This window comes from Ursus americanus, chromosome 18 (assembly GCF_024610735.1).
Source record: "Ursus americanus isolate L20-20 chromosome 18, mUrsAme1.1.p, whole genome shotgun sequence".
Classification (NCBI taxonomy): Eukaryota; Metazoa; Chordata; class Mammalia; order Carnivora; family Ursidae; genus Ursus; species Ursus americanus.
The window spans coordinates 48050875-48073882 of NC_142144.1; the positions used below are offsets into that span (position 1 = coordinate 48050875).

At 41.1% G+C, this 23008-nt stretch overlaps 1 protein-coding gene across 1 annotated transcript in view; it reads left to right on the plus strand.

The window, feature by feature from the left end:
* SAXO1 (stabilizer of axonemal microtubules 1) overlaps positions 1–21959 on the plus strand; it is a 39391-nt gene extending 17432 nt beyond the window's left edge. The window contains exon 3 of the mRNA XM_045780791.2: positions 20604–21959. Within this exon, the coding sequence (XP_045636747.2) occupies positions 20604–21607 (1004 nt within the window). The 3' untranslated portion in view covers positions 21608–21959. The remainder of the gene's footprint in view (positions 1–20603) is intronic.
* The last annotated feature ends 1049 nt before the right edge of the window (positions 21960–23008 follow it).

Genomic DNA, 23008 nt, shown 5'->3' on the forward strand with positions numbered 1-23008 from the left:
GTGAAGTAAGTCAAGCAGAGACAATTATCGTATGGTTTCACTTATATGTGGAACATAAGGAATGGCATGGAGGACATTAGGAGAAGGAAGGGAAAAATGAAGGAGGGGAAATCAGAGGGGGAGATGAACCATGAGAGACTGTGGACTCCAGGAAACAAACTGAGGGTTTCAGAGGGGAGGGGGTGGGGGGATGGGCTAGCCCAGTGATGGGTATGAAGGAGGGCACGTGTTGCAATGAGCACTGGATGTTATAAGAAAATAATGAATCATTGAACACTACATCAAAAACTAATGAAGCACTATATGGTGATTAATAAAAAGAGCACTGGTAAAGGTAATTATGTAGGTAAATGTCTACTTTCTTCTATTTTAAAAACAACCAATAATTATAAAACTGTAATGATTATACCAGGAATGCAAGGTTGTTTTAATATCAGAAAATCAATTAACATACCACATTAATAAAGTAGAAGATAAAACCACATGATTAGTAGACACAGAGAAAACATTTGACAATATCTGATAACCATAAAAGCTCTCAACAAGCTAGCATTAAAGGAAACTTCCTCAGCCTGCTAAAGGGCATCCACAGAAAACCCTATAGCTACTATCATACTTAATGCAGAAAGACTGAATGCTTTCCTCCTTAAGATTGGGAACCAGTCTAGATGTCTGCTCTCACCCCTTCCATTCGATATTGTACTGGAGGTTATAGCCAGTTAGATAGTGGAAGAAAAAATAAACAAATGCATCTAAATTAGGAAGATACAAAACTGTCTTTATTCTCAGACAACATAATCCTGTACGGAGATAATCCTAAGGAATTCACAAACAACTACTAGAACGAATACATAAATTCAGCCAAGTGTATACAATGTATTTCTATACATTAATGTTGACAATCTGAATATGAAATTAAGAAAAAGTTCTCTTCATTAGCTTCAAAATGAAATATTTGGGATAATTTTTTGAAAAAGAAGTGTAAGATTTGTACACTGAACTTTGAAAACAGTGCTGAGAGAAATATCTAAATAGATGGTGAGACAGTCCATGTACAGTGGTTAGAAGATACAATACTATTAAGATAGAGTTGCTCCTAGATCTAAAGAATCAAGGCTGTTCCTATCAAAGTCCCAACAGACTGTGTTTTTCCCATAAATTGGCAAGCTGATCCCACATTTTATATATTAAACTGAGATAAACCAGGATAGCCAAAATTTTGTCATTTTAACAAATGATTTTGGGACACTTGAAAGTCCACATGCAAAAAGATGAACTTAGATTTACCTCACATTATACTCAAAAATCAGAAAAGATCAGAAACCTGGATGTAAGAGCTAAAACTATCAACCTTTTAGACTAAGACATAGGAAAAAAATTTCCTCTTACAAAAATTTAAAACTGTGTGCTTCAGAAGACAGCATTAAGAAGATGAGACTGTAAGTGACAAATGGGAAAAAATACTTACAAATCAGTTATCTGGTATGGGACTTGTATCCAGAATATGCAAACAACTCCTAACTTAATAGTAAGATGACAAAAGAAAAATGGGCAAATGACTTGAGAAGACATTTTATCAAAAAAGGACATATGAATGGCTAATAAGTACATGCAGAGATATTCGACATTGTTACTTTTAAAATTATAAAAATGTCAATTGAGTTGTACAGTTGACATATGATAAATTAGTTTCAGGTGTATAACAGTGATTTAACAATTATATACATTATAAAATGCTCATCATGGTACGTCTATTACAGCGTTATGGACTATATTCCCTATGGTATATTTTTCATCCCTGTGGTTTATAACTGGAAATTTGTATTTCTTAATCTCCTTCACCCATTTTGCCCAACTCCCGCTACCCTTTCGGCAACCACCAAACCACTCTGTATTTAAGAGCCTGGTTTTTGTTGTTTATTTTTTAGATTCCATATACGTGTGAGATCATATAGTATTGGTCTTTCTCTGACTTATTTAGTGTAATATCCTCTAGGTAGATCCATGTTGTCATGCATGGCAAGATTTCATTCTTTTTATGAGTAATATTCCAGCGTGTGTGTGCGTGTGTGTGTGTGTGTGTGCGCGCGCGCATACACACCACATCTTCCTTATTCATTCATCTGTAAGTGGATACTTGGGTTGCTTCCATATCTTGGCTATTGTAAGTAATGTTGCAATAAACATAGTGATTCATGTATCTTTTCAAATTAGTGTTTTTCTTTTTTTAAAAGATATTATTTATTCATTTGACAGTGCACAAGCAGAGGGAGCAGGGAGGGAGAGGGAGAAGCAAGCTCCTCACTGAGCAGAGAGCCTGATGTGGGGCTCGATCCCAGGACCCTGGGATCACAACCCAAGCTGAAGGCAGATGCTTAGCCTACTGTGCCACCCCGGCACCCCAGTGTTTTTTTTTCCTTTGGGCAAATACCCAGTAGTGGAATTATTGGATCATATATTTCTATTTAAAAAATTTTTGAGGAACTTCCATACTGTTTTCCAGAGTGGCTGCACCAATTTACTTAACTTTGTTGAATTCCTACCAACAGAGTATGAGGGCTCCCTTTTCTCTATATCCTCACCAACATTTGTTTTTTCTTGTATTTTTGATACTAGCCATTCTGACTGGTCTGAGGTAATATCTTTTTTTTTTTTAATCTTATGGTTTTAATGTGTATTTCCCTAATGATTAGTGATGTTGAGCAACTTTTCATGTGTCTGTTGGCCATCTATATGTCTTCTTTGGAAAAATGTCTATTAAGTTTCTCTGCCCATTTTTTAAATTGAGTTTTTTTTTTCTATTGAGCTATAGGAGTTCTTTACGTATTTTGGATAGTAGCCCCTTATCAGATATATGATTTGCAAATATCTTCTCCCATTCAGTATGTCGCCTTTTCATCTTATTGATAGCTTCCTTTGCTGTACAAAAACTTTTTAGTTTGATGTAGTCCCAATAGTTTTCTTGCTTTTGTTTCCATTGCCTGAGGAGACAGATCCAGAAAAATCATCCTAAATTTGTCCAAGAGGTTACTGCCTATATTTTAGAAATTTCATGGTTTAAGGTGTCACATTTTGGTCTTTAATCTGTTTTGATTTATTTTTGTATATGGTTTAAGAAAGTTGTCCAGTTTCATTCTTTTGCATGTAGCTATCCATTTTTCCCAGCACCATTTATTGAACAGAGTGTCTTTTTCCCATTGCATATTTTTGCTTTCTTTGTTATAGATTAATTGATCGTGTATGTTTATGTCTATTCCTAGGCTCTGAATTCTGTCCATTGATCTCTGAGTCTGTTTTTGTGCCAGTACCATACAGTTTCGATTACTATAGCTTTGTAGTATATCTTGAAATCTGGGATCGTGATACCTCTATTCCTTTTCTAGATTGCTTTGGCTGTTTGGGTTTGTATTGTGGTTGCCTACAAATTGTAGGATTATTTGTTCTAGTTCTGTGAAAAATGCTATTGGTATTTTGATAGGGATTGCACTGAATCTGTAGATTGCTTTGGGTAATATGGACATCTTAACAATATTAATTCTCCCAGTCCATGGAATATCTTTCCATTTGTGTCATTAATTTCTTTCATCAGCGTTTTATAGTTTTCAGAGTATAGGTCTTTTGCCTCCTTAGTTAAGTTTATTCCTAGCTATTTTATTCTTTTTGGCACACTTGTAAATTGTTTTAATTTTTCTTTTTGCTACTTTTTAAAAAAAATTTATTTATTTGAGAGAGAGAGAGAGAGAACGAGTGGTGGGGAGGGGCAAAGGGAGAGAGAGAGAAGCAGACTCCCTGCTGAGCAGAAAGTCCAAGGCAGACACTTAACTGACCGAGCCACCCATGAGCCCTTTTTTGCTACTTTCTTATTGTTGTGTAGAAACACAACTGATTTCTGTGTATTAATTTTGTATTCTATAACTTTACTGAATTCATTTATTCTAGTAGTTTTTTCGTGAAATCTTTAGGGTTTTCTATGTATAGTATTATGTCACCTGCAAATAGTGACAACTTCTTCCTTGCTAATTTAGATACCTTTTATTTCTTTCTCTTGTCTGATTGCTGGGCTAGGGCTTGCAGTTCTATGTTGAATAAAAGTGGAAAGAAGGGACATCCTTGTCTCGTTCCTGATCCTACAGGAAAAGCTCTGAGTTTTTTGTCATTGAGGATGATGTTAACTGTGGGTTTTTCATATATAGTCTTTATTATGCTGAAGTATGTTCCCTCTAAACCCACTTTGTTAAGATATTTTTTGATGGTGAATGGATATTTAATTTTGTCAAATGCTTTTTTTTTTACATCTATTGAGATGTTTATATGGTTTTTATTCTTTTTGTTGATGTGGTGCGTATGTTGATTGATGAATATTGAATCATCCTTGCATCCTTGGATTAAATCCTGGTTGATCATGGTGAATAATCCTTTTAATGTGTCTTGAATGTGGTTTGCTAATATTTTGTTGAGGATATTTGTACCTATGTTCATCAGGGAGATTGGCCTGTAGTTCTCTTTTTTCATAGTGTCTTTGTCTGGTTTTGATATCAGGGTAATGCCTCATAGAATGTATTTGGAAGCTTTCCTTACTCTGCTATTTTTTTGGAATAGTTCGAGGAGAATAGGCATTAACTCTTCTTTAACTGTTCAGTGGAATTCACCTGTGAATCCATCTGGTGGCCCTGGACTCTACTTATTGCCATTTTGTTAATTGTTTTCTGGTTCCTTTCTTCTTTTCTTGTGGTTTGTTCTCTTCCCTTGTGGTTTGATGGATTTCTTTAATGCTATACTTAGATTCTTTCCTTTTTATTTTTTTGTGTTGTAAGCTTTTGCTTTATGGTTACCATTGGGTTCCTATATAACCTCCTATGTGTGTGGCAGGCTATAGGTCTATTTTAAGTTGGTGATTGCTTAAGTTTAATACATTTTAAAAGCACTAATTTTTTCCTCCCCATCTACATTTTGTGTACCTGATCTCATATTTTATATCTTCTTGTGTACCCATTGACTAACTTTTGTAGAATATAACTGGTCTTACTACTTTTGTGTTTTAACCTCCATATGGGCATCATAAGTGATTAATCTACTACCTTTATGTTTCCTTTTACTTGTGAAATTTTTTCTTTTCATAATTTTCTTCTAGTTGTGGCACTTTCTTTCCACTTAAAGGAGTCACTTCAACATTACTTTTTTTTTTAATGGTTTTTTATTATATTATGTTAGTCACCATACAGTACATCCCCGGTTTCTGATGTAAGGCTCGATGATTCATTAGTTGCGTATAACACCCAGTGCACCATGCAATACGTGCCCTCCTTACTACCCATCACCGGTCTATCCCATTCCCCCACCCCCCTCCCCTCTGAGGCCTTCAGTTTGTTTCTCAGAGTCCATAGTCTCTCATGCTTCATTCCCCCTTCTGATTACCCCCCTTTCTTTATCCCTTTCTTCCCCTACTGATCATCCTAGTTCTTATGTTCCATAGATGAGAGAAATCATTTGATAGTTGTCTTTCTCTGCTTGACTTATTTCACTTAGCATTATCTCCTCCAGTGCTGTCCATGTTGTAGCAAATGTTGAGAACTCGTTCTTTCTGATAGCTGAGTTATATTCCCTTGTATATATGGACCACAACTTCTTAATCCAGTCATCTGTTGAAGGGCATCTCGGCTCCTTCCACGTTTTAGCTATTGTGGACATTGCTGCTATGAACATTGGGGTGCATATGGCCCTTCTCTTCACTATGTCTGTATCTTTGGGGTAAATACCCAGTAGTGCAATGGCTGGATCATAGGGTAGCTCAATTTTTAACTTTTTAAGGGACCTCCACACTGTTTTCCAGAGTGGCTGTACCAACTTGCATTCCCACCAACAATGTAGGAGGGATCCCCTTTCTCCACATCCTCTCCAACAATTGTTGTTTCTTGCCTTGTCTATTTTTGCCATTCTAACTGGCGTAAGGTGGTATCTCAGTGTGGTTTTGATTTGAATTTCCTTGATGGCTAATGATTTTGAACATTTTTTCATGTGTCTGTTAGCCATTTGTATGTCTTCATTAGAAAAGTGTCTGTTCATATCTTCTGCCCATTTTTTGATTTGTTTATTTGTTTCTCGTGTATTGAGTTTGAGAAGTTCTTTGTAGATCTTGGATACCAGTCCTTTATCTGTAGTGTCATTTGCAAATATATTCTCCCATTCCGTGGGCTGCCTCTTAGTTTTTCTGACTGTTTCCTTGGCTGTGCAGAAACTTTTAATCTTGATGAAGTCCCATAAATTCATTTTATCTTTTGTTTCCCTTGCCTTTGGGGATGTGTCATGAAAAAGGTTGCTTTGGCCGATGGCGTAGAGGTTGTTGCCTATGTTCTCCTCTAGAATTTTGATAGATTCCTGTCTCACATTGAGGTCTTTCATCCATTTGGAGTTTATTTTTGTGTATGGTGTGAGATAGTGGTCAGGTTTCATTCTTTTGCATGTAGCTGTCCAATTTTCCCAGCACCATTTATTGAAGAGACTGTCTTTTTCCCACCGGATGTTTTTTCCTGCTTTATCAAAGATTAGTTGCCCAAAGAGCCGAGGGTCCATTTCTGGGCTCTCTATTCTGTTCCATTGGTCTATGTGTCTGTTTTTGTGCCAGTACCATGCTGTCTTTGTGATCACAGCTTTGTAGTACAGCTCGAAATCCGGCATTGTGATGCCCCCAGCTTTGTTTTTCCTTTTCAACAGTTCCTTGGAGATTCGGGGCCTTTTCTGTTTCCATACAAATTTAAGGACTGTTTGTTCCAGTTCTTTGAAAAATGTCCTTGGTATTTTGATCGGGATAGCATTGAAAGTGTAGATTGCTCTGGGTAGCATGGACATTTTAACTATGTTAATTCTTCCGATCCATGAGCATGGAATATCTTTCCATCTTTTTATGTCTTCCTCAATGTCTTTCAAGAGTGATTTATAGTTTCTAGAATATAGGTCCTTTACGTCTCTGGTTAAGTTAATTCCAAGGTAACGTATGGTTTTTGGTGCTATTGTAAATGGGATGGATTCCCTAATTTCTCTTTCTTAGGTCTCGTTATTCGTGTATAGAAATGCAACTGATTTCTGAGCATTTATTTTGTATCCTGCCACGTTACTGAATTGCTCTATAACTTCTAATAATTTGGGAGTGGCTTCTTTTGGGTTTTCCATATAGAGTATCATGTCATCTGCGAAGAGAGACATTTTGACTTCTTCTTTGCCAATTTGAATACCTTTGATCCCTTTTTGTCGTCTGATTGCTGTTGCAAGGACTTCTAGTACTATGTTGAATAATAGTGGTGAGAGTGGGCATCCTTGTCGAGTTCCTGATCTTAAGGGAAAGGCTTCCAGCTTTTCCCCATTGAGAATAATATTTGCAGTAGGCTTTTCATAGATGGCTTTTATGAGATTGAGAAATGTACCCTCTATTCCTACACTCTGAAGGGTTTTAATCAGGAAAGGATGCTGTATTTTGTCAAATGCTTTTTCGGCATCGATTGAGAGGATCATATGGTTCCTGAGTCTTTTCTTGTTGATATGATGTATCACGCTGATTGATTTGCGAATATTGAACCACGCTTGCATCCCAGGTATGAATCCCACTTGATCGTGATGGATAATCCTTTTAATGTACTGTTGGATTCTATTAGCAAGTATCTTGTTGAGGATTTTGGCGTCCATATTCATTAGGGAAATCGGTCTGTAATTCTCCTTTTTGAGGGGGTCTTTGCCTGGTTTGGGGATCAAGGTAATATTGGCCTCATAGAATGAGTTTGGTAGCTTTCCTTCTGTTTCTATTTTTTGAAATAGCTTTAGGAGAATAGGTATTATTTCTTCTTTGAATGTTTGGTAGAATTCCCCAGGAAAACCGTCCGGGCCTGGAGTTTTGTTATTTGGAAGGTTGTTTATCACTGACTCAATCTCTTCATAATTAATTGGCCTGTTTAAGGAATCAATTTCTTCCGGTTTCAATCTTGGTAGTTTATAGGTTTCCAGGAAGGATTCCATCTCTTCCAGATTGCTTAGTTTATTGGCATATAGCTGTTGATAAAAATTTCTAATAATCCTTCCAATTTCAATGGTGTTCGTCGTGACCTCTCCTTTTTCATTCATAATTTTAATAATCTGGGTCCTTTCTCTTTTCTTTTGGATAAGTCTTGCCAGTGGTCTGTCAATTTTATTGATTCTCTCCAAGAACCAGCTTCTAGTCCTGTTGATCTGCTCTACTGTACTTCTTGTTTCTGCTTGATTGATTTCAGCTCTAATTTTGGCCAACTGCTTCCTCGTGCGTGGATTAGGCCTGTCCCTCTGTTGCTGTTCCAGCTTCTTGAGGTGAGAATATAAAAACTGCATTTTAGATTTTTCTATTCTTTTGAGTGAGGCTTGGATGGCTATGTATTTCCCCCTTAGGACTGCCTTTGCAGTATCCCATAGGTTTTGGACTGTTGTATTTTCATTCTCATTGGTCTCCATAAATTGTTTAATTTGATTTTTGATTTCCTGGTTTATCGAGTCATTCCTGAGCAGGATGGTTCTCAGTCTCCAAGTGTTTGAGTTTCTTCCAAATTTTTCCTTGTGGTTGAATTCCAATTTCAGAGCATTGTGGTCTGAGAATATGCAGGGGATAATTTCAATCTTTTGGTATCGGTTGAGACCTGTTTTGTGTCCCAGAACATGGTCTATTCTTGAGAATGTTCCATGGGCATTAGAATAGAATGAGTATTCTTTGGTTCTGGGGTGTAGTGTTCTGTATATATCTATGAGGTCCAACTCGTCGAGTATGGCATTCAAAGCCTTTGATTCTTTGCTTAGTTTTTGCCAGGGTGTTCTGTCTATTTCTGATAATGGAGTGTTGAGGTCCCCTACTATTAATGTATTTTTATTTATATGTCTCTTTATTCTGGTTAAGAGTTGGCTTGTGTTTCTTGCTGCTCCCCTGTTGGGGGCATATATATTTATAATTGTCATATCCACTTGTTGAATACTTCCCTTAAGAATAATATAGTGCCCTTCTGCGTCTCTAACTATAGTCTGTAGTTTAAAATCCAATTTATCTGATATGAGAATTGCTACCCCAGCTTTCTTTTGAGGTCCATTTGCGTGAAAGATGGTACTCCATCCCCTTACTCTCAGTCTGAATGCATCTTTGGGTTTGAAATGAGTCTCTTGTAGACAGCAAATGGATGGGTCATTTCTTTTTATCCAATCTGCAACCCTGTGGCGTTATGGGAGCGTTCAAACCATTTACATTAGCGCTAAGAACTGAGAAATATGATTTTAATGATGCCATGTTGCCAGTAAAGTCTTTGTTTGTATTGGTTGTGACTTTCTTTTGTGTATCACTCTTGGGGCCTTTTTACCTTTATAGAACCCCCCTTAATATCTCCTGTAGGGCTGGTTTAATGGTTACAAAATTGGTTAATGACTGGCGATTCTGAAATGTCTTTATTTCTCCATCAATTCTGAATGACAGCCTTGCTGGATAAAGGATCCTTGGCTGCCTGTTTTTCTCTGAAAGGGCTTTAAAAATGCTCCCCCAACCCTTTCTCTCATTCCAGGTCTGTGTAGACAGGTCTGATGTAATTCTGATGCCTTTGCCTTGGTACGTGAGAAATTTCTTTGCCCTGGCCGCTTTCAATACTGTATCCTTGGATCTAATATCTGCGAATTGCACTATGACGTGACGTGGCGTAGGTTTGTCGTGGTTGAGCTTGGGAGGGGTCCTCTCTGCCTCTTGGACACGAATGTTTGTTTCCCTTGCTAGATCAGGGAAGTTTTCAGCTACAATTTGTTCAAATATCTCTTCTAGACCTCTGTTTTTCTCCACCCCCTCGGGGATGCCGATGATTCTGACATTGGAACGTTTCATTGAGTCAGTAATCTCCCGTAACCTACATTTGTGGGCTTGGATTTTTTTAAGACCCATCTTCTATTTTCATTTTTTCCTCTATTAACCCATTCTCCAATTCCCTAACCCTTTCCTCTGCTTCAGTGACCCTGGCCGTCAGAGCCTCTAGTTTTGCCTGCATTTGGCTCATAGAATTTTTAATTTCTGTCAGATTCGCTTTCATTTCTGTCCTTAGGGATTCTATATTCTCAGTAACCTTTTCGTTAATATTTTTTTCAATTCTACTCATCATTTTGACCATCGTTACTCTGAATTCCATTTCTGATACTTTGGTTATATCCATATCCATTTTTTCTGTGGCAGAGGCCACAGACTCATTGTCTTTTCTTTGTTGGGGTGGGGGGGCTTCTCCTTCTTGTCCTTCTGATGAGGAGAGGTTGTGGGGTTGTCCAGAGCCCAAATTATTGACTGGGTCCCAGGCCATGCCCCTTGTTTTATAGGGATCTTAGGGATGTGGGCTTCTTCTTTAAAGATTTTATTTATTTATTTATCTGAGAGAGAGAGAGACAGACAGTCAGCAAGAATGGGAACAGAAGCAGGGGAGTGAGAGAGGAAGAAGCAGGCTCCCAGCGGAGGAGCCCGATGAGGGACTCCTTTCCGGAACGCAGGGATCACGCCCTAAGCCGAAGACAGGCGCTCAATGACTGCGCCATCCAGGCGCCCGGGTTGTGGGCTTCTTGATTTTTCAGCCTGCCTTCTGTGTTCTAGGGGAGGGGCCTGCCGGATACTCAGGCAACCCTGTTTGGGTAGAGTCTCCGTGTCCCCTGCGAGGGGGGATGGGGATGGGCACTCCCTGAGCCGGTATTTCCAGGCTTTTGTTCTCTGGCGGCTTTCCCTGGCAGTTTGCTGTGCCTCTTCTGAGAGTCAGAGCAGCAGCGGCCGAATCCCAGCCTCTGTCACAGAACAGAGGGATTGCGGCCCGTTCCCCACTGATGTTCTGGCCACTTTAACTCCGTTACTGTTGGTGCTGCTCAACCCTGCAGCGTCCCGGGGTGTGCGCCCCACACCCGGCATCCCTGCCTTCACTTCCAGGGCCAGCGCGACTGTGTCCTTTGTGTTTCTTTTTTTTTTTTTTTTTTAATGATTTTTTATTATATTATGTTAGTCACCATACAGTACATCCCCGGTTTCCGATGTAAGGCTCGATGATTCATTAGTTGTGTATAACACCCAGTGCACCATGCAATACGTGCCCTCCTTACTACCCATCACCGGTCTATCCCATTCCCCCACCCCCCTCCCCTCTGAAGTCCTCAGTTTGTTTCTCATAGTCCATAGTCTCTCATGTTTCATTCCCCCTTCTGATTACCCCCCCCTTTCTTTATCCCTTTCTTCCCCTACTGATCATCCTAGTTCTTATGTTCCATAGATGAGAGAAATCATATGATAGTTGTCTTTCTCTGCTTGACTTATTTCACTTAGCATTATCTCCTCCAGTGCTGTCCATGTTGTAGCAAATGTTGAGAACTCGTTCTTTCTGATAGCTGAGTTATATTCCCTTGTATATATGGACCACAACTTCTTAATCCAGTCATCTGTTGAAGGGCATCTCGGCTCCTTCCACGTTTTAGCTATTGTGGACATTGCTGCTATGAACATTGGGGTGCATATGGCCCTTCTCTTCACTATGTCTGTATCTTTGGGGTAAATACCCAGTAGTGCAATGGCTGGATCATAGGGTAGCTCAATTTTTAACTTTTTAAGGGACCTCCACACTGTTTTCCAGAGTGGCTGTACCAACTTGCATTCCCACCAACAATGTAGGAGGGATCCCCTTTCTCCACATCCTCTCCAACAATTGTTGTTTCTTGCCTTGTCTATTTTTGCCATTCTAACTGGCGTAAGGTGGTATCTCAGTGTGGTTTTGATTTGAATTTCCTTGATGGCTAATGATTTTGAACATTTTTTCATGTGTCTGTTAGCCATTTGTATGTCTTCATTAGAAAAGTGTCTGTTCATATCTTCTGCCCATTTTTTGATTTGTTTATTTGTTTCTCGTGTATTGAGTTTGAGAAGTTCTTTGTAGATCTTGGATACCAGTCCTTTATCTGTAGTGTCATTTGCAAATATATTCTCCCATTCCGTGGGCTGCCTCTTAGTTTTTCTGACTGTTTCCTTGGCTGTGCAGAAACTTTTAATCTTGATGAAGTCCCATAAATTCATTTTATCTTTTGTTTCCCTTGCCTTTGGGGATGTGTCATGAAAAAGGTTGCTTTGGCCGATGGCGTAGAGGTTGTTGCCTATGTTCTCCTCTAGAATTTTGATAGATTCCTGTCTCACATTGAGGTCTTTCATCCATTTGGAGTTTATTTTTGTGTATGGTGTGAGATAGTGGTCAGGTTTCATTCTTTTGCATGTAGCTGTCCAATTTTCCCAGCACCATTTATTGAAGAGACTGTCTTTTTCCCACCGGATGTTTTTTCCTGCTTTATCAAAGATTAGTTGCCCAAAGAGCCGAGGGTCCATTTCTGGGCTCTCTATTCTGTTCCATTGGTCTATGTGTCTGTTTTTGTGCCAGTACCATGCTGTCTTTGTGATCACAGCTTTGTAGTACAGCTCGAAATCCGGCATTGTGATGCCCCCAGCTTTGTTTTTCCTTTTCAACAGTTCCTTGGAGATTCGGGGCCTTTTCTGTTTCCATACAAATTTAAGGACTGTTTGTTCCAGTTCTTTGAAAAATGTCCTTGGTATTTTGATCGGGATAGCATTGAAAGTGTAGATTGCTCTGGGTAGCATGGACATTTTAACTATGTTAATTCTTCCGATCCATGAGCATGGAATATCTTTCCATCTTTTTATGTCTTCCTCAATGTCTTTCAAGAGTGATTTATAGTTTCTAGAATATAGGTCCTTTACGTCTCTGGTTAAGTTAATTCCAAGGTAACGTATGGTTTTTGGTGCTATTGTAAATGGGATGGATTCCCTAATTTCTCTTTCTTAGGTCTCGTTATTCGTGTATAGAAATGCAACTGATTTCTGAGCATTTATTTTGTATCCTGCCACGTTACTGAATTGCTCTATAACTTCTAATAATTTGGGAGTGGCTTCTTTTGGGTTTTCCATATAGAGTATCATGTCATCTGCGAAGAGAGACATTTTGACTTCTTCTTTGCCAATTTGAATACCTTTGATCCCTTTTTGTCGTCTGATTGCTGTTGCAAGGACTTCTAGTACTATGTTGAATAATAGTGGTGAGAGTGGGCATCCTTGTCGAGTTCCTGATCTTAAGGGAAAGGCTTCCAGCTTTTCCCCATTGAGAATAATATTTGCAGTAGGCTTTTCATAGATGGCTTTTATGAGATTGAGAAATGTACCCTCTATTCCTACACTCTGAAGGGTTTTAATCAGGAAAGGATGCTGTATTTTGTCAAATGCTTTTTCGGCATCGATTGAGAGGATCATATGGTTCCTGAGTCTTTTCTTGTTGATATGATGTATCACGCTGATTGATTTGCGAATATTGAACCACGCTTGCATCCCAGGTATGAATCCCACTTGATCGTGATGGATAATCCTTTTAATGTACTGTTGGATTCTATTAGCAAGTATCTTGTTGAGGATTTTGGCGTCCATATTCATTAGGGAAATCGGTCTGTAATTCTCCTTTTTGAGGGGGTCTTTGCCTGGTTTGGGGATCAAGGTAATATTGGCCTCATAGAATGAGTTTGGTAGCTTTCCTTCTGTTTCTATTTTTTGAAATAGCTTTAGGAGAATAGGTATTATTTCTTCTTTGAATGTTTGGTAGAATTCCCCAGGAAAACCGTCCGGGCCTGGAGTTTTGTTATTTGGAAGGTTGTTTATCACTGACTCAATCTCTTCATAATTAATTGGCCTGTTTAAGGAATCAATTTCTTCCGGTTTCAATCTTGGTAGTTTATAGGTTTCCAGGAAGGATTCCATCTCTTCCAGATTGCTTAGTTTATTGGCATATAGCTGTTGATAAAAATTTCTAATAATCCTTCCAATTTCAATGGTGTTCGTCGTGACCTCTCCTTTTTCATTCATAATTTTAATAATCTGGGTCCTTTCTCTTTTCTTTTGGATAAGTCTTGCCAGTGGTCTGTCAATTTTATTGATTCTCTCCAAGAACCAGCTTCTAGTCCTGTTGATCTGCTCTACTGTACTTCTTGTTTCTGCTTGATTGATTTCAGCTCTAATTTTGGCCAACTGCTTCCTCGTGCGTGGATTAGGCCTGTCCCTCTGTTGCTGTTCCAGCTTCTTGAGGTGAGAATATAAAAACTGCATTTTAGATTTTTCTATTCTTTTGAGTGAGGCTTGGATGGCTATGTATTTCCCCCTTAGGACTGCCTTTGCAGTATCCCATAGGTTTTGGACTGTTGTATTTTCATTCTCATTGGTCTCCATAAATTGTTTAATTTGATTTTTGATTTCCTGGTTTATCGAGTCATTCCTGAGCAGTATGGCTCTTAGTCTCCAAGTGTTTGCGTTTCTTCCAAATTTTTCCTTGTGGTTGAGTTCCAATTTCAGAGCGTTGTGGTCTGAGAATATGCAGGGGATAATTTCAGTCTTTTGGTATCGGTTGAGACCTGTTTTGTGTCCCAGAACATGGTCTATTCTTGAGAATGTTCCATGGGCATTAGAATAGAATGAGTATTCTTTGGTTCTGGGGTGTAGTGTTCTATATATATCTATGAGGTCCAACTCGTCGAGTATGGCATTCAAAGCCTTTGATTCTTTGCTTAGTTTTTGCCAGGGTGTTCTGTCTATTTCTGATAGTGGAGTGTTGAGGTCCCCTACTATTAATGTATTTTTATTTATATGTCTCTTTATTCTGGATAAGAGTTGGCTTGTGTATCTTGCTGCTCCCCTCTTGGGGGCATATATATTTATAATTGTCATATCCACTTGTTGAATACTTCCCTTAAGAATAATATAGTGCCCTTCTGCGTCTCTAACTATAGTCTGTAGTTTAAAATCCAATTTATCTGATATGAGAATTGCTACCCCAGCTTTCTTTTGAGGACCATTTGCGTGAAAGATGGTACTCCATCCCCTTACTCTCAGTCTGAATGCATCTTTGGGTTTGAAATGAGTCTCTTGTAGACAGCAAATGGATGGGTCATTTCTTTTTATCCAATCTGCAACCCTGTGGCGTTATGGGAGCGTTCAAACCATTTACATTAAGACTGATTACTGAGAGATATGATTTTAATGTTGCCATGTTGCCAGTAAAGTCTTTGTTTGTATTGGCTGTGACTTTCTTTTGTGTATCACTCTTGGGGCCTTTTTACTTTTATAGAACCCCCCGTAATATCTCCTGTAGGGCTGGTTTCGTAGTTACAAAATTGGTTAGTGACTGGCGATTCTGAAATGTCTTTATTTCTCCATCAATTCTGAATGACAGCCTTGCTGGATAAAGGATCCTTGGCTGCCTGTTTTTCTCTGAAAGAGCTTTAAATATGCTCCCCCAATCCTTTCTCTCATTTCAGGTCTGTGTAGACAGGTCTGACGTAATTCTGATGCTTTTGCCTTGGTACGTGAGAAATTTCTTTGCCCTGGCCGCTTTCAATACTGTATCCTTGCATCTAATATTTGCGAATTGCACTATGACGTGACGTGGCGTAGGTTTGTCGTGGTTGAGCTTGGGAGGGGTCCTCTCTGCCTCTTGGACACGAATGTTTGTTTCCCTTGCTAGATTAGGGAAGTTTTCAGCTACAATTTGTTCAAATATCTCTTCTAGACCTCTGTTTTTCTCCACCCCCTCGGGGATGCCGATGATTCTAACATTGGATCGTTTCATTGAGTCAGTAATCTCCCGTAACCTACATTCGTGGGCATGGATTTTTTTAAGACCCATCTTCTATTTTCATTTTTTCCTCTATTAACCCATCCTCCAATTCACTAACCCTTTCCTCTGCTTCTGCGACCCTGGCTGTCAGAGCCTCTAGTTTTGCCTGCATTTGGCTCATAGAATTTTTAATTTCTGTCAGATTCGCTCTCATTTCTGTTCTTAGGGATTCTATATTCTCAGTAACCTTTTCGTTTATACTTTTTTCAATTCTACTCATCATTTTGACCATCGTTACTCTGAATTCCATTTCTGATACTTTGGTTATATCCATATCCATTATTTCTGTGGCAGAGGCCACAGTCTCACTGTCTTTTCTTTGCTGGGGGGGGGCTTCTCCTTCTTGTCATTCTGATGAAGAGAGGTTGCGGGGTTTCCAGAGCCCAAATTATTGACTGGGTCCCAGGCCGTGCCCCTTGTTTTATAGGGATCTTAGGGATGTGGGCTTCTTCTTTAAAGATTTTATTTATTTATTTATGTGGCAGCCAACCAGCGAGAGAGGGAACAGAAGCAGGGGAGTGAGAGAGGAAGAAGCAGGCTCCCAGCGGAGGAGCCCGATGAGGGACTCCTTTCCGGAACGCAGGGATCACGCCCTAAGCCGAAGACAGGCGCTCAATGACTGCGCCATCCAGGCGCCCGGGTTGTGGGCTTCTTGATTTTTCAGCCTGCCTTCTGTGTTCTAGGGGAGGGGCCTGCCGGATACTCAGGCAACCCTGTTTGGGTAGAGTCTCCGTGTCCCCTGCGAGGGGGGATGGGGATGGGCACTCCCTGAGCCGGTATTTCCAGGCTTTTGTTCTCTGGCGGCTTTCCCTGGCAGTTTGCTGTGCCTCTTCTGAGAGTCAGAGCAGCAGCGGCCGAATCCCAGCCTCTGTCACAGAACAGAGGGATTGCGGCCCGTTCCCCACTGATGTTCTGGCCACTTTAACTCCGTTACTGTTGGTGCTGCTCAACCCTGCAGCGTCCCGGGGTGTGCGCCCCACACCCGGCATCCCTGCCTTCACTTCCAGGGCCAGCGCGTCTGTGTCCTTTGTGTTTCTAATGCCGCCAGCCGCCAGCCACCTCGTGCGCTCCTGGATCTCCGGGTCTCAGTCTATGCCCGGTGAGCGCACCGGGATTCCGGTGTTCCGTGAGAAGCCTGATGGCGCGCGCGCACCTGGTTCAGGGTCTCAGTCTGCTGTTTCGCGGGTGCCGACCGCGAGTCCGCCTGCTCCCCCGTGCAGGTGGCCCGCCAGCTGCCCCGCACGCGCTCCGGAAGCTCCCGGTCTCAGTCTGGATCCCGTGAGCACACCGGGATTCCGGTGTTCCACGCGCTCTGACTCACCGTTCTCAGGCTGCTCTCTCGCGAGTGCCGTCCGCGAGCCCCGCCCGCTCTCCCTTGCAAGTGGCTACCGCTTCCCGGGGCCTGAACGCGGCGGCTCCCTCCCCCTTCCGTTTATCTTCCGATATCTGTGCGCGGTTTCACGGCTCCCCGCTTCGTACCTCAATACTCAGCGCTGGAGATGTTCATTTGTAGAGATCCAGATGTATCTTCCTGCGTCTCAGGCTGATTCCGTGGTTGTTTAGGCTGGTGTGGTACCTATCCAGCTCGACTCAGGGGACCGGCTGGAAAAGGGATCCCCTACTCCTCCGCCATCTTAACTCCTCCCCCACTTCAACATTTCTTGTAAGGCTAGTTTAGTGGTGATGAACTATTAACTTTGTTTGGGAAATCTTTCTCTCCTCCAATTCTGAATGATAGCTTTGCTGGGTAGAGTGTTCTTGGTTGTCAGTTTTTTCCTTTTAGCACCTTGTATATATCACACCACTCTGGCCTGCAAAGTTTTTGCTGGAAAAAATCAGCTCACAACCTTATGGGGTTTCCCTTGTATGTAAGTGTTTTCTCCTCCTGCTCTTAAGATTCTCTCTTCATCCTTAATCTTTGCAACTTTAATTATTATATGTCTAGGTGTGGATCTCCTTGGGTTCATCTTGTTAGGGACTCTCTGTGCCTCCTGGACCTTGGATGTCTGTTTCATTCTCTAGCTCGGGAAAACTTTCGGCTATTATTTCTTCAAATAGGTTTTCTGCCTCCTTCTGTCTCTCTCCTTCTCCTGGGACCTCTATAGAGTGAATGTTATTATGCTTGATGACGTTGCAGATGTCCCTTAACCTATCCTCATTCTTAAATATTCTCTTCTCTTTGATGGTTGCCTTGGTTGCTTTCATTATCCTGTCTTCCAGATTATTGACCCATTCTTCTGCATCCTCTAATCTGCTGTTGATTCTCTTGTGGTGTATTTGTAATGTCAGTTATATATTCAATTACGACTGGTTCTTTTTTATATTTTCTGTCTCTTTGTTGAAGTTCTCACTGAAAACTCTTCTCTAGGGTCCAGTGAGTATCTTTATGACTTCTACTTTGAATTCTCTATTTAGCATATTGCTTATCTCTGTTTTGTTTAGCTCTTTCTTTGTAGTTTTGTCTAGTTCTTTCATTTGGGACATATTCCTGTCTGCTCCTTTTGTTTAACTCTGTATTTCTTTTTATTGCCATCATGAGTTATTGGGTAAATGTGAAGTAAACTGTATTGGGATACCACTAAACACCTACTACAGTGTCTATAATTTAAAAAAAACAAGTGTGGGTGAAGGTGTAGAGGAATTAGAACCTTCACAAATTGCTGGTGAAAATGTAAAATGATAATCCACTTTGGAAAGTTTGCACTATCTTAAAAAGTTAAACATAGATTTACCATATAACCTAGCCATTCTGCTCTTGGTATCAACCTAAGAGAAATGAAATATATATCCACACAAAGACTTGACCATGAATGTTCATAGCAGAAATTTTCCTAATAGCCAACAAGTAGAAACAACCCAAATATTCATCAGTTGATGAATGGATAAACAAAATTTAGTATATCCATATAACGTAATACTATTCAGCAACAAAAGCAATGAACTGATACATGCTGCAACAGGGATGAATCTCAATTATGTTATATTCCATGAAAAAAAGCCAGATGCAAAACACTATATATTGTCCAATTCTGTTTATATAAAATGTCCAGAAAAGGCACATCTATAGAGACCAAGAGCAGATAGAATGGTTGTCTGGTAATGGGAGTAAAGATTAATTGCAGATGTGCTTAATATTTTTTGGGGTAGAAATGTTCTATAACTGCATTTTGGTGATGGTTGCACAACTCTGTAAAAGTTATTGCATAATTAAAGAATGTAAGACGGTGCATTTGTGTTATACAGATTATATCTCAGTAAAAGTATTTTCAAAAAGTGTGCCTGTGGACTCCACTGGTATTGGCTATATATAACCAAGGCTCCTGAGAAGCTGCTTTTCACTGGGATTTCATATTGGTTACTTTAGATCTGGTAATTGATGGGTGCAGTGGGGGGCAATGTAGGATTTAGGTGTGAGTCCAGTATTATGAAAAGAATGGAAGCGGTATCAAGGTGTTTGAATGGTATGGTTTGCTGTGCTATTTTTCTCATCTAGATTTTTAGTTTCAAAGTTGCCGTAGAAATTGTGTTACTTTAAAAGCATCCCACAGCGCAATTTGAGGACAAAACTTGCTCCTCAGGATGTGTGGAGGCCATCTTTAGGGCAGATTTTCTTTGGGTGCAGGCCTCTCATTATCGTGGCTGTGCAAGTTCCACAGCAAAGGTTCCTCTTGAGACAGATATCCCCTAGATATGGTTTGCCTATTCTTTTCATTCTTCAAACATTCTGAAATTCTTCTTCTGCAAATATTCTGATTATTTTTCATTAGTCTTTTCTTTAACCTTCATTCTCTAGATATATTATGCTCTTAGCCATAATAGAGGCTGTGGGAAGAGCATGACTTTGGAGTCAACTATGTGGTTTAAATGCCAACTCTTAATTTCCTAGCCATGTGACTTTTAGAAAAGTTTCTTAGCCTCTCTGAGTCCTGCTCTTGGAAATGTGTAAAATAGAGATAATTACACCCATACGAAGAGTTATTGTATGATGAAACAAGATCATGTACGGAAATCCCGGAGCACAGTTAGCTGGTACATAGTCAGTGTTCCTTGACTGTCAGAACCAGGTAGTGGAGCGGGTCCAGAGCATGGATTCTGAATCTGCATTTGCAGCCATGCTTTTTCACTTCCAGCCAAGTGACCTTGGGCAGGTTTCCTGAGTTCTCTGTGCTTCTGTTTCTGCATCTATAAAGTGGGTGTATTTATACATATATAAAATGGGTCTGATTAGGCCTGTTTGAAGATTAAATGAGTTAATATGGAAAGTATTTAGAATATTTCCTATCACATGATAAACTCTGTGCAAGTGGCAGCTGCTGTTCTCTCTCCAGCCAACACAATGCCTTTATTCCCTTGGGACAGCATATTTAATTTATGTGGATTAAATGTGTCACACCAACCAGACCGAGCAGACCTCCCTTCTCATTCACGGGAGGTCTGCTCGGTCTGGTTGGTCACCCACCAGTGTGGGTTGTTAATCCCCTATCTCATTACACCACGCCCATCTTCCCACTCTGTGCTGATTCAGAGAGGACACCTTCCCTGTAGAGGAACGGAACTGTTCTTGGATCAGGGTACATGAGTGGCTGCACTCCTTAGTGTCAAGTCCCTAGATCCTCCCACAGCTGTGGACCCTCTAAAACCCTGCATGCAGCTTTGTGGATTATGAGGAGACACCTGTAAATTTATCTGTTCTGCAGAGTAACTTGCAAGTACAATAAAGTTGAAACATTAAGCCTTTGATTGAGGTGGTGGAAGAGATCTATTTTATTCTTCCTTTGTCTCAAGGCCCATCTCATTGGAGACTGGTTTAAGGCTTTGGGGCCCCTTAGAATACATGTAGGTTAAGTGGATTTGATTTATAAGTAACTACCACTACTGTTTTATTTTCAGCTGATTATTTACCCTGGAACCAACCAAGACGAGAGCTCCTTCGTCCAGAACACCACTACTGTCCAGCATCAACCAGGTTTGATAGTAGAACTACACACCAGGATGACTATTCTGTAAAGGGTCGAGTAAACACCATGAGTTGTAAGCCTCTGGCCATTCCCAGGCTCTGTAACATACCCCTGGAGGATCTAACTAACTACAAGATGAGCTATGTGGCCCATCCTATGGAGAAGCGCTTTGTGTATGAAGCAGAGAAGTTCAGACCCTGTGAAATCCCCTTTGAAAGCCTTACCACCCACAAAGAATCCTACCGGGGCCTGATGGGAGAGCCAGCCAAGAGCTTGAAACCTGCAGCCAGGCCCTGTGGTTTAGACATGCCTTTCTCTAACACGACTGAGTTTCGAGATAAGTACCAAGCTTGGCCAACGCCCCAGATGTTCTCCAAAGTTCCTGTCTCCTATGTCCCTCCTGAAGAAAAGATGGACCTTCTGACGACAGTGCAGGCCCATTACACATACCCTAAGGGTGCCCCAGCTCAGTCCTGCCGACCGGTGCTCTCAGTCAAGAAGGGTGGCCGCTTTGAAGGCTCCACTACCACCAAGGATGACTATAAGCAGTGGCCTGGCATGCGCCCAGAGCTAGTCAAGCCCGTTCCCCACCTGAACATTCCCACCGAGCCCCTGGACTGTCTGACTACGACTCGGGCCCACTATGTGCCCCACCCACCCATCAATACCAAAAGCTGTAAGCCTCCCTGGGCTGGCCCCCAAGGAAATATCCCCGTGGAGGGCCAGACCACATACAGCATCAGCTTTACTCCCAAGGATATGGGCAGGTGCCTGGCTTCATATGCTGAGCCCCCTGGCTACATCTTTGAGGAAACAGATGCTTTGGGACACAGGATATACAGGCCAGTTTCCCAGACAGGCTCTCTGCAGAGCAGCCGTCTTTCTGTAGGTGATTCAGAAAACCCCAACCAGCGGGAGTTGGCAGTGTCAGCCTGATTTTTTTAAAAAAATTGTTACTTAGAAATTGCACAATACTTTTAAAAGCAGATGATTGAGAGTTATTCATTGGCCAAAAAAGAATTCCCCAAAATGGAGAAAAGAAAGTCTTCATCATCATTTCCAGGACACTTGAATAAAATGAGAATCGCTTGAATCAAGGAAAATGACATTTAATCACTGGCTAAGTATTCCCCTTAACCCTCCCTCTGCTGCCTCCCCGACTTGGGTCCCTTACCCTGTGCTGATGGAATCAAAGTTGGTCTCAAGGGTTTTTCTCTGAACCAGAAATATTTCATTAATTTAATCATTGTATGAATTGACATTGTAATTAACCCTTGCCAAGTATGAAGTGCTGAAGAATAAACTTTATTTTGGGGGGAATGAATCTGCAGCTCTATGTGTTCAACCCCCATGTGCCGTCTATGAAGAGAACAGGCTGTGCCCTTTGGGACCTTTGGGGGAGATTTCAGACTACAGCCCCCATTGCACCGCAATACTGATGGGAGTGCTTTGAACTCAGTCTGGAATTTTGTGTTCTCTCTGCCCAGGGCTGCTTTATGTGACATCTTTCTATCTTTTCACACCATGACATACCTGCAAGAACAGTGCTGTCTGAATGGGGCTTGGGTCTTTTTAGGCACAGAAAGTGGGGAGGGGAGAAAGAGATCCTATGGCAGCCCCAGGGGAACGTGGACCTGCCAGGTCTCTCTTACCCCCAAACCAGTGCTGGCTCTGATTCCAGGGTGAGGGGGAGGCAAAGGGACACTCAGCAACCGGGTAGTTGGCGGGCTCCCTCTGGGCTGTGAGCAGAAACTGTGGGCTCTTCTAAGTGCTTGGAGCCTAAAAAAATTGCCCTATGCTGGGCCGGTTCCTGGAAGGCTAGATCTGCTTTTCCTAAAATGACATCTGTGACCAGACTTCCGACAAAGGTTGACATAGTGGTAAGTTGGACCCTGCCCTGGAGGAAGGGCTGGAGGTTTCTATTTTGGGTCTAAGGCTTGATTCTAAGGCTAAAGTAATTCGGTGATTAAAAATTTTTTTTTATTTGGAAAGAATTGAGGAAAGATTTTGTCCAAGAGGACTTATGCCAGGATCGGATGGGCTCATGGTGTGGGTGAACCTCACTCAGAGGCATGCAGGCTGATACCAGGGACACCCCCCTTCCCTTCTGAGTCCACAGACCCCAAAATCCACTCCATGGTCTAAAATAACTTGGGAACTGTGTGGAAGAGGACATTTCGGCTCAATTGTGGAGACGTGGGTTTATGTTCAGTGCCTGGTTCATGGGTGAGAAACCTGTATCTTTTATCTGGGATCTGTCTTTCCATGGCTCTTCCTTACCTGGCCCAGACCTCTCAGGTTCCCGTGTCTCGCAGCCTCACTATGAGGTTGGTTTGC